Below are 16,490 nucleotides of genomic sequence, written 5' to 3'. Positions count from 1 at the left end.
ATTGCAAGAACTGTACAACGATAAGTGCAATGCATCGTGCACTGTGGAGCTGTACAGTACCTGTGCTGACCCAAAGTGAATAAATCAAACTGAACTACACTGAAGTGTGAAAGGTTGTTAAAAGGCTTAGAGGAAACATGTCTAGAAAAGAAGATTCAGAAATGAAAGACGACACGGAACGATTGAAACCATAAGGCTACCACAGTGGCTGCTAAAGACTGAATAGTATTGTAAGCAGCCCACTCTCTTCACGCTTTCAGCAACAGCACAGATTTTCTTGTACCACTGCTAAATCTAAACTCCCACCAAAGGCAACCCTGCCACGATCTCAATGATGATAGTTCAAACCAGGATTTTAAAAAGGAGCAGCACTGCAGATGGAAGGCCAGTTCAGAAAGGAATAGACTATTTTAATATCAAATTAAAACACTTTGTTTTGGATCCAATACTTTAAGAGACTGAGACAGAGATAGACAGGAAGCGTTTGGTTAAGCAGTCTTGTGAAATATGTTCTCCCTCTGTCCAGGCTGGGTCTGAAGTCAGCATTCACAAATACCAGATTGGCGAGCCGCACAGAGCCCAGCACAAGAGCGGCATGTTTCAAACCTTACCCTCTGCGCTGACACGGCATGACAGACTGCCTGGCTGTAAAGGGTGAGAACAGCTTAGAAGCATCTTCAACTTCTTTAGAATCTGAAATGCAGGACATTACTCTGTGTGCCTGCTTTTGGCAGGCATGGCTTGATGGCAAAGTTCTCGAGTGGCACTGTGTGTTATCACATACAGAGCAGTACAGTACAGTACAGTACAATGCAATACAGCAGGATCGCATCTCATTTGAGACTCTCGTACACACATGCACAGCCAGTACTGCATGTGTTTTATACTATAGTAAGTATCCTACAAAGTAATTCTTAATAGTTCATATTTATACTGAATTCATGTTCTAAAAAAAAAATAAGAAGAAAATAAAAAATGGTATCCTGTTTAAAGGTGTGGTGTTATTCCAACCACAGAATTTGGAGAAGTTAAAACTCTTCATGTAAACAGCTTTCCCATTTTAACAGCACATCCATAAATCAGTGATGTGATGAACTGAAGCCAACACAACAAGCACCCCTACTCCACAGACCCTTCCATCCAAGAATGCTTGCAGTCAGAACTCCAAAACAAACGTTTTTATGCTTGCATGCTTTTTGATTCTCTTTGCAAGGAAAGAATGAATTATTGTGCAATGATTATAAACAAACACATTCCATGAAACATGTGGAGAACAACTGCATGGCAACGGCAAGAAAATAAAAACCCCAAAGCCATGCGCAGCCCCACCGAGACACAAGACACCGGTAAAGAAGAAACACATGCTTTACTAGGTAGGGATTTCTACACACACACACTGTACTGCCAGTTCTTATGGGTCAACTGCAGTGAACTACTCCAGCTATTGAAGGGATTTGCACAGATATTTACATGAAGAGCTTTCAATTCTCCTGTGGTTGCAATAATTCCACACACCCCTCTAGGGTAATTTTAATGCAAACCTGCTAATATGGTAATGTGCAATTCCATTCTATTCTACTGTGGTAAAGCGAGTCCCAACACGGTGTGTGATCACTAGAGACAACAATACTGCGCTGGCTCCGATTCCCTGGCTGGAGTGTGTCAGGGAGTGCCTGTATACACATGCTTTAAACTCCTATTATGTTTTGCCTCCATTTGACCCCTCTCTGGTTTCCATTGACTGTAAATGTTACTTTTTCCCCCCTATACTATTTTATGACTTTTCCTAGGTTGGGGTCATGAACTTCAAACTGAAAACAAGAACTACACTGTTTCTCACATTCAGGATACAGCATCAGCATTTGATCTGTTCATACCACCAGCAATCGGAAATGTAATACTGGAAATAAGCAGCTTGGAAGGCAGGTGTGTACCTGGTGCAAAGTGGAAGAACCTGACCATGCTGATCTGCATGCATGCACTGGGTTACTATTGTTAGCTGGAGTGTGCAGATCCAAAGGAGAAGCCACGGCTAGTGTGTGGAATACAGGCACTGGTAGGGCTACATCTCCAGACACTATGTGACGGGAAACATTTCACATCACTGCTAGAGTGATTCGCTTTGATAATCGTGATACCAGAGCCAGGTTTCTGTCTAATGAAATAGTCCCATAACATTATGATGCAATTAAATATATATTATAACGAGTCTATTATAATGAGAGTTTACATTAATTTCCATACAACATAAAAGAGTAAAGGCTATAACAAAGAAAATAAATGTGTGATCAATTCAAGGCTGGTTCAATTTGTTTGAAATTGCACCAAAACATCACAGACATACAGGAGGGTTAATACACAATCCACACAGCTCTGAATTGGGCTGATGGTTCTCAGAATTGCACAAGAGTTCACAGAATAAAATAGAAAGTTTACTAGCTTTGTTAGGAGTCTTGGCGTACAGCTGAACAGGATCCTATTAAAAGCTGACAGCAATTCCTCTGTCTCAGACATGGAGACACGCTCCCTCTTAAAGATGAAGGATATGACTCCCCAGCCTAATTTTACTTCTATAAACACTCTTGAAGAAAATACATTTGCTTTACACATGTCCCCTGAACTTCTAAAGCTGCAGTAAAATCAGGAAAGCTGCAATCCATCAGCTACATAACCAGTACTGTGTGTCTACAACAGGCAGCTCATCGTTATACTTCATTCTCTCTGAACCAACTTAACATTCCAAAATGTTTCCTTCTCAGAAATATCTTGAAGCTTTACGACCTTGTCGCTCGCTGAGTCTTTTATTACTTTTGCTATGATCACTATTATCGCTTTAATAACTTTTATTAGTTGCCGTGAACATGAAAGGTCTCCATGTGGTTAGAGAACGCAGGACAGATTGGTTCCTTCACAGCATGGTCTATGGCAGATCGCCACAACGAACATTACTGTGATAGCAGGCATTAAGGAAGACTGTGAGGAAAGCCAGAACGGTCTGTTCTTAAGTCACCATGTGTTTCTCTGGACGCTGTGCTGAGTTGGGACTGCCTTGGCTGTCGTGGAGTGAGCACCAGCCCATCAGGGGTGCATGATACTCATTTATAAAACACAAAGTTAGTAAAGGCTATTAAAAGGATTCCTGCCAGTCAGCCTCTATCCCGGGTCACTGAGCAGCTCAGCAAAGCCACCGGGAGAGACTCCAGCTTACACTGTTCCATTATGCTTCACTACTCCATGGGAAACAAACCATTAATATATTAAAACAAAAAAAGAAAACCTCCACAATTAGATGCATTCTAACAATGCAATAACAATACGAGATAACAGTACATGACAGCTGCTGATCAATCTCAATGGAACCATTGTGTGAACACTATGCACCATTGTTTACCAAGCATTTCAACCTATAGAGAGAGAGAGAGAGAGAGAGAGAGAGAGAGAGAGAGAGAGAGAGAGAGAGAGAGAGAGAGAGAGAGAGAGAGAGGAGAGAGAGAGAGAGAGAGCCTCTCATACCCCTGTACCACTTCTGTTTACTATTAAAACCCCAACTCAGACAAGCTGCAAGGCTGAAAGCAAGTTCTCTTCTTAAACAGTTTACTTGGCCAGCGGCAGCTTTGATCACGCTCACAGTTCGGTCACATTTCCCTTGGCTGGTTTCCATGAATAATGCGACGCATTGTCTGGCAAACTCTGAGGGATTCCTAGAACTGCAGAACGCACTGGACTTGCAAAAGGGTACAAGCAAGTCCAATTGTGTTTCTAGTCAACATACAGAAATGCTAATGAATTAAATGAATTAAAATAAACACAGGAATGAAAACCTGACGGTAAACAACATTTCCAGAGAGCTGGGAATATCCCTTAAAAGGATGACATAAAAGCCCAGCTATAACATCATGGAGTCCTTATGACGTTTTCCTTTTACACTGGAGATAAATCACTGCTGGAGCCCAATAAACAGTTTTATATGGTTTATACAGAGAGTTGCCTTGAGCTCTCATTAAACCCCACTGCAAGAGTCAGAGCCTTACACGACATGATCAGACCCAGAAGCCGACCACAGACAGATGGTGAAGGCTTGTAATATACTGTAATATAATATATTTGTAATATACTGTAATATAATATACTTGTAATATACTGTACCCACTTTCAATCTTGTTTACATCTTTAAAGCAGTTAGAAAGAAAATACATAAAAGCATAAATGTCTGCAGATATTTTTCTGCACCTGAAGGAATAAAGCCAGACACAGGGCTCTGTTTGGGTCCTCAGCCCTTCAGACAGCATGCTGTAGCTCATGTTTTCAATGCATTTCTTCCGTCTGCTCGCCCATGTCTTTCCCCATGGGTTCACTTCGGTTGTTGAATACCCATGGACCTCTCGCGTCCTTTACGACCCTAATCTACTGTCACAAGGCTTTTGTTCCTTTAAATAACAAAAGAAAAAGCGGGAGCTATAGGCTTTATGTAGAGAAACTCAGTAAGGAATCTGCATCATCAATCATGGATATAAAAGTCGACTTCCTCCCAAGAATCAGCAGCGCTGCTCTGCACTGAAGTTGCCATGGCTGCTCGTCGACATGCAGAAATGTGTTTTCTACTGCTGCCCTATTGGAATACAGCCAAAACTTACAGTAGCAGGAGAAAGACAAGGGAAAAAAGTGTGGGCTGTGCTTCAGCTTAAAGAAAAAATAAACATGCATTGTGGCAGCGGTCAGGAATCTAAAATCTAAACATGCATTTATGTGCCTTTGTGGTCTTGCCCACAGGACACCTTGGGACAGATCTTTCAAGCCAAAGTACAGTACACATTTTTATGTTCATGCCACATTTAGGCAAACTAACGACTCCTTAAAATGAATCTTGTTACGTTTCCCTCATTGTCCATGAAGCTGTTGTGGGGCAAATCCTGAAGGAGTATGCCAACAGGGTGCTGTATAAACACAGTTGTTGAAAGCTGGGATTTCTTTCTTCATTCTCTGGTAATCTAGAAGCATGTCTTAACAGTTTGAAAGCCGAAGCTGCTTCTGATCTTGCTGATATGACAGAGGAAAGGTTTAGAATTAGAACCTGCTGCTCATGAAACATTCTGACAGGCAAGCCAAACACTTCAACAATCACTAGAAAATACACCCTGGACTATATATATATATATATATGAACCTATAGTATCTGCTTTAAATAATGAAGAAATGTAACACCTACATTTCAATAACCCTCTTCTCTGAAAAACAAAAACACTTTGAATTTTAGGGACTGCAGACAGCTCTGAGAATCTTTTATTTTAATACATAATACACAAAATATTTACCCTGCCAGGAGATGGAGTAACCGAGCATCATCAACATACATTTCCAAATGCTGCATCAGCTTCGATACACAAGCCTATCCTTCTGAAGACTCCCGGCTGACGCTAATACATGAAACCCCCGCAAACTATGAATTTTAAAAGGATGCTGTGCTGTAAAAAAACAAATATGAGAAGGCAATTGAGGAGGGGGAGGACGGGGGGGGGGCTATCTGGGTTTCTCATGAGGCAAGGACTTCTCGGTATTCACCCTGTAATGCAAGTGCACACCCCAAAATGTTTGCGTAGGTTCGGCATCCAATCTATTTAGGAAAAACAGGGTTAGGCTTGTCAATAGCAAAGGGACAGATGACCTCAGCTGTTTCTCTGAACCACATGCAGCCCCCTCCCCTCCCCTCCCCTCCCAGACTCGGGCTGTCCATTCCAGGCCTTGACTCAGAGCCACGGCTGCCACATGGGAGTGGGTGGACATGAATCTCCGGTGATGGGTATAAAAGCCCACCTATCTCTGAAAGGTCATGGGAGCAGGCCAGGCGTAGCAGTAGACTTGGAGGAGCTAGGGAACTCTGTACTGATGGGCATGTTCACAGCATGTTAGCCTCCCAGCACGTACTGCACGCACAGGCCAAAACCAGCCATCAATATACAAATTCAATTGGGCTTCTGAAGTGCCAGAAATGATTTAGACACATCAAATGACATTACACGAGAAGAAATCAAATATAAAAGTTATACGATATGGGTTCTCTCGTGCACCTGACCTGGAAAAAGAAATGGATATTGAGCATCTACGAGCCGACAGGCATTCCTAGTCAGTAGAACGGAGGAATTCTCTAAAGCGTAAGAGAGTCATTTTTCAAAAGAGCAAAGTGGCTGCCGTAGAGCTGGGCTTAAAAGGAAATCTCTCACTCCAGGCCTTTTCAAATGCAAAGGGATCAAAAGGTGAACTCGTACACTGATCCAGAGCAGGGACCTTGATCAACAATGATCCTTTACATCTGAATAGATCAACAATGATCCTTTACATCTGAATAAATCAACAATGGCCAAGACCTCTGCAATGCTGGAGCATCAGGAGTTCCAGCTCCTACATGTTGCTTCGGTTTATACCATTGCAATGCAAACCGGATTCCAAGAGCATGTACATTACAATGTACGGCAATTACATTTCACACAAATCAGAGGAGTGAGCCAGTGCCAGAAGAGAACACAGACAAGCACATACAGTTCAGCGGCACAGCTTTGTAAATCAGGCTGTGAAATGTCGAAAGAGAAATGTTGCTTTTCCTGTGTGTATCCCAAACCACTTCCCTTCAGCTCTGTGCTCTCACAGTACGGCTCGCTTGGTAACGGGAGAGCCACCCAGTCATTAAGAGTCAAGTTCAAAATAGATCTGTCAATTAAACCCAGATATGGTTTTACTGGATTTGGCCGGTGCTATAATTAAAGAAAGCATGCTGTAATCTTCGTCTAATTAAAAGCCTATTTAATACAGCAAGGTTGGCACACTCCACAAACTGGATCTGGTTTGGATACAGAAGCAGATGGTTTGAAGTCCAGCATTCCTGAAGTCTGCATCATTTACACTGAAATGAAAACGGTGCGGGTAGAATGCATTTCTAACAGTGTGGCATGTTACAAAAAAAGAAACTACTATATTTAATTCAAGCACAAATCATGGTTTGAGATGTATGGTTTTTCCCCTTCCAAAAAAAAATAAAATAAAAAAAAACAAACAGACAGTTAGACAACAGAGTTGAATTTATCCCTGGGTTTAAGCACTATAAAAATCAGATACTTAGGTTTTAGAGTCCCATTTAGAGAGTCCACGGCAAACACGACTACAGTAATGCAGAGCACTTAGCTTAAAAGAGCTAGCCCTGGACCAGGTACCCTTCACACTGCTGAGCACTGGGACCCAGTGAGAACAGGGCACTGCATACCAAGGAGGTCGACAAACAGAGCCAGTTGCCGATTAAAACGAATGAACTTTGAAAGGGTCATAAGACGCTGTGAATAGAATGAATACATTGAAAGCATTCCAGGGATTACCAGGAACACAGGAAGCCTCAGAGAATGTCCTTCTCAAAACTACAAAAATATCTGGCTGCAACACACCACCGCGCTGCAGTGTGCAAGGAGACAGTGTGCTATCCATGCACAAGGAAAAAACAGAAGTCAAGCAGACAAGATCTGATGAAATTCACGCCTCAAAGTCTTCCTTGGTTTTATTAAATTAGTTGAAAAAAGACTGATATTATCATTGAAGCAGCAATTGTGTACTGAAACTATGTTCCGATTCTAAACTCACATATAAGATCTCTAGCAACCTTGTAACACCTTTATGCAGTGCAGCACAGCTTACAATTGAATCCGTGAGGGAGTTCCATCTAACCGGATTGTCTTACCACTCGCAGTATAAAACTATGCATACATTATCCACAATACACACACGTGCATGGAACAACTAGAAATAAAGGCAGGTCACTATTTAACCCTAATAGAGATTGTACTGGTACCACCACAAGCCTGCCTGCAAGCATCAGCCCCAGTCCATCACCCCTTAGCCTTGAATGGAAAGCGACAGGTCAGAAGCAAGAGAAATCTCCAGCCTTCTCTTTGAAAAGATGGCATGAAAACCAAAGGGATATAAAGCTGCACAGCTCCCTCTCTGCAGCACCTTGCCTGGCTATTTCTACAGCATACAGTACTATCCCAAAGACAATAGCAATCGATAAAGCCAAGAAAAAATAAATGAAATGCCACCCACCTGTTTAACTTCAGCTGGCATCATATGCTTTGCACTCCTTATTAAGATGAATGCACTTCAGTGTGGTTGTGTCTCTCACAGATTTTGTGTTTAGTTTTTCCCCCCTGACTACAGGCTGTAGCAGGCAATCATCTTTCTCACATATAGCTCTCGACTGACTTGAGAAAAGGATTCAGCTTTTAAGCTTCGCTTTTCTTTTGATTCTTTTTCTGGTTTTGTTTCCACCTGGTGCAGCAGCAGCACCAATGCACCCCCCTCCTGCTCCTCCAAATAAAATTTTTAAAAAAGTCCAGTCCCCCAGAAAGTTAGAAGAGCAGAAGAAAATAAAAAGGAAGCCCTCGCTGGGACTAGGCTGCTCGCGTCCTGCTCCCTGAACAGACTTCTCAGACTGCTTGCCTTCCCTTCCCAAAGCAGCGCCAGTCTATGCAAACTGAACCCCCTCTGGGGGAGGGAGCTGACAGACTGTCACAGCTGGGAGCTCAGAGAGAGTATGTACTGACCACACCTTCCAGGCTTGTGGAGAATGAGAGAGAGAGAGAGAGAGAGAGAGAGAGAGAGAGAGAGAGAGAGAGAGAGAGCGAGCACAAGAGAGAGAGAGAGAGAGAGCGCGCAAGAGAGAGAGAGAGAGAGAGAGAGAGCGAGCGAGCGAGAGAGAGAGCAAGAGAGAGAGAGAGAGAGCAAGAGAGAGAGAGAGAGAGAGAGAGAGAGCGAGCGAGCAAGCGAGAGACACACACACACAGAGTGAGAGAGAGCTAGAGAGCCACAGAGAGAGAGAGAGAGAGAGAGAGAGAGAGAGAGAGAGAGAGAGAGAGAGAGAGAGAGACACAGACACAGACACAGACACACAGAGTTCAGGAGAGGCTGCAGTTCACATTGTAGAGGATGAGGAGCACACACACAGGACTGCAGGAGAGGAGCACACACACGCACACGCACACGCACACGGAACTCCAAAGGGTTTTCAGGGGTGTATATTAAAAGGTTTGGTATTAAAAAGTGTGCTTTTATTTTAAACCTTCTGTTTTTGCATACAAATAAAAGCAGATCCTCCTATAAAGTTTTTCTTTGATTAGTATCATGCTTTCTGCATTGGTCTGATAGCTCGCTGGTGGTATTTTCTCGTTCCCTAGCCTTGTTAACATGCTGACGTTTCCAGTGACAGTGATATTACTGGAGCACAGATGGCACGAAGGTTAATGTGCTGAAGTATTTCAACACATACATTGTTCATCACCTTAAATATAGAAATCTGTTAGATTTCTTTCCTGTCTTCTGCAGAGCCCAAGAATAAAACTTCACTCCTCCTGCTGAGAGGAAACTTTGAACCATTATTTTCCAGCTTCAGGATTATTTTTCTTAGCTACTTCAGCATGACAAATCGAGTATACCTTATCCATACATAGCCTACAATGACTGCATTATCCATGCTCCCCCTGAAAAAAAAAAAGAGATAACTTAACAAATGCATTACGTGTTACAAATAGGTTTATAATGCCCTCACTTCTTCACCTTCTCAATTCTAGATACTAGTACCAATAGTTCCACAATCAAAAGGGATGCTCACAATTCAACAGTACAAAATGAATAGAGCAAGCTGGGCCGCTCAGCACTGACAAGTGCCTTCAGCGTGTTTCTACCAATGCTATCAATGTGTGCAAAACAGAACACTAAATCACTTAAGTAGCCATGTGCGATCTATTTATAGCAATGCTGTCAGATTAGGTAAAATGTTTAAAAACGACTAGTAGACAAGATTACATTGAATTGCATATATAAAAGATAAAACACATACCGGAATCTGAGAGTTTATTAACTGTGTTCTTATCAGAAACATTTGTTCTGTAAAATAATAATTCCATTCCCAAAGCTACAAGCCTGCTCGTTAACACGAAGCCTACCCGATATCGCACTAATGAAACGGTTAACTAGTTTACTGAGAAGGAAAATGAGAAGCCCGCTGTGGCCTGTTTCACATTAGGAGCACCTAGTGTTGCTAATGCGCTTAAGCTGCTGTCTGCCGAGGCTCAGCAGCTCAGAATGTGGCAGTTACTATATATGGCAAAGATGCATGGCCTCTCCCTCTCTCTGGAGGTGCTGTGCCAGTAGTTCAGATGCAAGACTTTATCCTCAGGATTTCTTTGTGTCTCAGCACTGACAAGGACTCGGGTTACTATACAGGGTATTAGAAAACACCAACACGTTTCTGAAGCACAGAACAGCACTGATGTAGCGACAGTGTGGCAAACAGTAATCCAGTCTATTTGCACTGTCAATATAACCCCTCTGAAATAATCCCCTCAAATCAAAGCAGGGGAATGACAGGGGTCACAAACGCGGTTGCATTTTCTAGCTGAATCATCATTTTGCTGCAGGTCAATTTTCATTACAAATTCAAATGCATGTCAGCATTGCAACATCAGCATTGTGTGGTAGCTAATCTTCAAATACAATTCCTTCTTGCATTAGCTTGTACTGGCACTGAGCTGCTCCATCCCTCGCCACGTTCAACTACTGATCCTAACTAGAACTGTGTATCTGATTGGACTCTGATAGGTACTCATGGGTTTTTTTTGTATTTGGAAATCATTGTCATCCATTTATCATTTTTACTACATGTTCTTACTGGACTTTACTCATATAAGCAAATATTTACTCTAAGTTATAACCGCTCTGAGTCAAGCTTACTTACTGTATTCTTTATTTTGCTCTTAAATGTAATCTTATTGTACTTTCAGAACTGCTCTTATCTGTATTCTGATATTCTGTAATGTGATCTTTTATAATGTGATAACTTTGTACTGTGATATTTTGTAACAATTGTAAGTCACCCTGGATAAGGGTGTCTGCTAAGAAATAAATAATAATACCTAGAAAAAAAAGAAAAGAAAACACTCTGAAGATGTATAGCTTGGTGTAATTCAAAACGGAACGTTTGTCATTGAATTCTCTTTTAACATTTCTAAATGTACCAATTCCAAATATGCTGTTTAAATCTACTGCCCGGTGTTTAATATACTTGTGTGCCCAACCACAGCAGCCATTCTTAAACTAGAATGCTACCTGTTAGTAAATGAATTGTTTTGAGCACTCCACGCTGCTCTGGCAAGGTTCCAGGGTTACAAGCAACCACTTTGCTAATGCTGTTGTTGTTCTTGTATTACACCGACCACAAAACAAAAGATGAAATCCTTACTTCTGAGAAACTGCAGCGAGTTTGCACTTCTAAAACATACGTTAAAAACAGAAGCGCTTTGTACAGCCTAAAGAACACAATGCCCTGCAGAAAAGAGCCGACGCAAAACTGAAACGCAGAGACAGAACCCCTTCAGCAATCTTTATACTGATAGGACTCGTACGATTTGATAAAGCGTCTAGAGAATTAAAAAATAAATAAATAAATAAACAAACTCCCGAACTCCTTTTAATTCAGGCAAAGATGTACACGGCATTCTAATTCTACAGTAGCTATTTCATGTCATGAATCAAACATAAGCATATTTTAAAAAAATAAAATAAAATAAAATAAAATAATAGATGGTCATGCCTGTGAGCCCTGTAAACAAATATTAAAGCTAAAGTTTTGAGACACACATGGCATTTCATTTTTGTAACTCACACTTCAGCGATGACATGAAGCATATCAACGAGATAAATCTGCCAACGCAAAAGTGAATCACTTTAGGTTTACTCAGGAAACCCACTGTAAAAAGAAAACACTTTCTTGATGAATATATACACACAACAGAACGTCATTATTGTGCGGCATGGCATGACTTTTCCAAATGGTTTCAATTATATATTCTTCTAGGCTAGACACCTAACCTATGCATATCCAGGTTCACAGGGTCGTATTCTTTATGAAGCGCAGAGGTCTGGCAAGGAAATAGGACATATTACAAATACATGTACCCCTTTGTACAGTACTTCCAAATGGTAACGTGAAATTCTCCTCTGGGCTGTTTAGGCTGTAATAAATACATCCTCTGAATAGACAGAATGTACCGGTATTGTTTAGCTTTGGAATTTCTACAAGACAAATGTGTTTTTAAACCTGAAAACCAGATTACACCATAAACTGACGAGAATATCTTTTAAAAAAAGAAATAAAGATTTTTTTCTGTAAAAAAACACCCCAACACTTCTCCGGTATTTACAATGTACTTAGTCCAGTTTCACATCACCTGGATCCATCCCAGGTTTTCCTGGAAGCCGTACAAAAAAAAATGAAACGGTTAAACTGCTATGAAATAGGAGTCCTAAATGATGTCCCCTTAAGCTGAGGGTACACAAAGCTGCTTTTTCAGGAACAGTGGCTTGAAACCTGGTTCTAGGAGACTTGGTTTGAGGTAGCTTTGCTGTATCAAACCTCAAGTCCCCCCTGCTGTGCCCTGCAGTCTCCTAAAACCAAGTTTCAAGCCACAATGAGGCTTCATCTTCCCTCTGCTTTATATGTAAAGAAGGGTGGTCACGTCTTATCTACAAAAGCAGTTTATTTTCACACACAGTGCCTCCAAATTCTGATCTCTATTGTTTGAGGGTGACTCAAAGTTTGGAGCTACCTCCCAGAATATAAATAGAGCACTTGATGAAGTGTCTGTCCTTCCACACTTAATGAGCTTTAGGAATGCGTGTATCTACAACGCAGTATAAGAATCCCAGCCATTCTATCCTGTCTTGTGGGGGCTGGTACAACCATATAGTGCATCCGCTTAGGAGATTGTAATGCTTTGAATTCTCTTCACAGAAAACCGCTACATTACGTTCACAGTGCTGCCAACCAATCACATCATCAACGCTTATAAATCAAGAAACGCAAGGGTAAGGAAACAAATCTGCTACTGAAAAAATACTTTAAAAAATGAAATAGTCGTTTTATTTCACACACAATATATCATCCTGATGCAAGAGATCTTTTAAAAGAAAGCGAACAGAAAACAGTGAACTGTGTGATTGTGAGCCAAGTGATTTATGGTGTTTGCTTGCTGTCTCACAAAGCCAGCCAGTGTGTGATATCTCTGTAGTCATTTTAACGGCCTGCCTTTGTTCCCAGTACCTTTGTTAGCAGCACCATCACAAGTTTCTCCCCATTAGTGTTGTGTGTGTCGGACCAGGGGAAAATGAAAAGGAGGCAGGCAAGCTTTCAGGGCAACCAAAGATGTGATTCTGCATTTAACCATTAACATAGGGGACTGCACTAACCCCACAAGGATGTGCAACAAGTGCCACCCAAGGGTTAAAATAACCCCTATACAGAGACAATGGAAGAGATGTCCTTGTGTTGACTCTTACTGCTGTATCTCCTCAATCTCTATCGGAATCCACTCTGTTCATTACTGATCGGGTCATGCTAGAACCCTAACTACGACCTTCTAGGTCCTACGCAATTGAAGAGAAGACATCTCGTCTCCCAATACCTTATCTGGGTGCTCATACTCACCGCTCATTTAGTTAGTCCTTAGAGATAAATCTTGATACTGTCATCGCAGTTCTTTTGTTAATACACTCTCTCGTGTTTGAATGCTGTGCCTGACCTTGAAAGCTCTGCACTCTCAGCTCAACGTCAGCGCTCTCATCCTGAGTCCCAATACACACTAAAACACAGAGCCCATTTACCACCCTACTGCAGCGACTGCAGGGAAAAAAGAAACACTCAGTCTGACACAGCACCTGGGACCCGAGAGTTCATGAATCAGGACCAAAAAACACCATGATTTCATTACAGGACAATGTTCAGTGCATGCATCTGAGCCAGGCGCATTGTCACATACAGTGCATGCATCTGAGGCAGGCGCATTGACAAACATACCGTGCATGCATCTGAGCCAGGCGCATTGACAAACATACAGTGCATGCATCTGAGGCAGGCGCATTGACAAACATACAGTGCATGCATCTGAGCCAGGCGCATTGACAAACATACAGTGCATGCATCTGAGCCAGGCGCATTGACAAACATACAGTGCATGCATCTGAGCCAGGCGCATTGACAAACATACCATGCATGCATCTGAGCCAGGCGCATTGACAAACATACCATGCATGCATCTGAGCCAGGCGCATTGACAAACATACAGTGCATGCATCTGAGCCAGGCGCATTGACAAACATACAGTGCATGCATCTGAGCCAGGCGCATTGTTAAACACACAGCAGCAGTACTACGCAGCGCTTGTGTTTTCTTTATTATTATTATTATTGAAGGAGATGTCCATAGCAGAAAAAGAATCTTGTGCTTTCTTTTGACAGCAGTACAGATCTCTCAGTCTTTTTTTATGACTCAGACATCCTCCTCTCTGCATTACACTGTACAGAGTGTACCAGCAGAACTTCAAGGGTCTGCAACACAAAGCAGTCCCACCTGAAGCCATCGGTACCAGATGTAAAACACAGCAGCCCTGGGCAGGTTAACCCAACTCTGTATTGGGGTACTATTGTACCAGTGGCATAAAATAGCTTTCCTCAGTTTCAGCTCATTCATCCATGCAAAACTGCAAATTTCTATCTCCACCCCCACAACTGCAATAAATCTGAGGAACAAGCACATGTTAAAACAAGAGTTTAAAACGAGAATCAAAGATTTCCAGGGACCCCGGAATAACATTCAGAGGTTTTAATGAGAGACGCCGTTCGCAGAAATCAAAAGCAAAGATTTCAACCGCCGGGAAAGACACAAGCAGAGCAGACACCAGTGCTACACTTCCACTGCCACAGCCGAGGGGCTTGTGAAGCAATTATCAAGTGCAAATAAGTCTCGCTTTGCAGTTCTAGGCATGTGTAGCTCCCAAAAAACATTTAGAAGCTGCATTTCCAACTTCAATATATACTTAAATGACATAACTATGCAGAAGAGAAGAAAAGACCTTGTTCAGGACTCTGCTCAACTTGCGGTATGAGAGCCAGTGTTTATAGATGAGGTTACAGTCATGACAAATGAATACTTACCCCAAGAAAACAAAAACACACATGGTACCAAAACGACCGCAGAGAGACTTTACTGAATATAAATCAGCAGCACAATCCTTCGTCGAAGGATCTTACCTTTCCTGTCTATACTGTGTGCTTCCTACCTTTGTTAGCATTTACTAAAATCTATCGATTTTAGTCCAGTGGCTAAGCCATCTCAACTCATACTGCAGGGAAGCAAGCAAGAAGACAGGACAGCTTCTGCCCATTATTAAACAGCAGAAGATAGGTAATATCTGCTACAATAAAGCATACAGAATCAGTACCTTTAAAAGAAGAAAAGGAAGAAAGACGTGTTAACAGCTCTGTAAACCGTGTTGTGACACATACAATCATGACATGTATTTATTCAAGCTGAAAAATGAAATCTACTGCACAAGTGCTTTTATTAGCACGCTTTGTATGAAAACAGCCTGTCCACACATTTAGATGACTGTTAGAAACGCACGACTAAAACTGTAAAGGACAGCGGAAAGGCATGGCAGTACATTGCAGATCCTGGAGTAAATCATTCTCCACACTGCTTCAAGCCATCATACTATATATAGAGTTCAAACAGCCATGCACAGTTCAGCTGTTATGAGGCATGCACAGTTTCTTATCTCTTTTTAGCACCAACAACATTTTCACAGCCCCTGAAATGTGTTCAATCTTTTCATTCCTTGCTTGTTTTTCACATTTCTGTGCAGTGTCCCTTGAATTCAATGAATTCACAGTTAGGCCATGTTGACAGTATACGCACAGTACACAATTGTATCAGAAAAGGGTCAGGGTTATATTGTACTATGCATGATAACATTGTAATGATGTGTAGGTACGCATGTATTTACTAAGTGACTGCTATGTGCAGTAATTAAAGACACAATGTAAAGCGTTACCCTTTTTTTCAACTGCGCAGTACTGGCAAAATCCTGAAATGAAAGTAATAACAAAGAACCCAAACTATATTCATCAGCAAAGAGGCTGTGCAAAAGCGCTGGTTATCATTCAAAAGAGAAATGTGCACATTTCACATGTCCAAGTGCATTGCATCAAGTTGTTCTGTGTAGTGAAGTACACGCTGCTCACTGAAGTGCATCAGAACTCATAGCGCAGTGCAGAAAGCCAGGATTACCTGTGTGTGTGTGTTTAACAAGTCTGTATGCACAGGTTACAGAGTCTTTGTGTGCTGTGCATTCAGTTATTCAATACAGCGTGATGAATCATTGACAATTCAGCAAGTCACAATGCACAGCAGTGTAGCAGGCTGCAGTCTTCTGCTAGGACAGTGAAGCAGGGCACATCATACAGTAAGTAAAGTGTACCGCACAGCTTCACTTCACACCTTCCAGCACGATGCAATGCTCGAAATGACTGTAATGAAGCAAGGCTTTTAACACCACAAACTAATTCATTTTCTGTCATGTGAAGCAGTGTCCCTGTAATCACGCATGTGGAAATCTACCTAC

General features: G+C 41.8%; 1 protein-coding gene across 15 annotated transcripts in view; it reads right to left on the bottom strand.

Moving 5' to 3' along the window:
* LOC117426863 (splicing regulator ARVCF-like) overlaps window positions 1-16,490 on the bottom strand; it is a 110,052-nt gene that overhangs the window by 51,229 nt on the left and 42,333 nt on the right. Inside the window, exon 1 of one of the 15 annotated variants that reach the window (XM_059032752.1) lies at window positions 8,080-8,566. The exons of the other annotated variants lie outside the window; for them this stretch is intronic. Coding sequence (XP_058888735.1) covers window positions 8,080-8,103 — 24 coding nt within the window. The 5' untranslated portion in view covers window positions 8,104-8,566. Of the gene's footprint in view, window positions 1-8,079; window positions 8,567-16,490 lie in introns of those variants that run through there. 15 annotated transcript variants of the gene reach the window in all.

This window comes from Acipenser ruthenus, chromosome 11, assembly GCF_902713425.1.
Source record: "Acipenser ruthenus chromosome 11, fAciRut3.2 maternal haplotype, whole genome shotgun sequence".
Taxonomy (NCBI): Eukaryota; Metazoa; Chordata; class Actinopteri; order Acipenseriformes; family Acipenseridae; genus Acipenser; species Acipenser ruthenus.
This window is presented reverse-complemented; position numbering and strand designations above follow the sequence as displayed.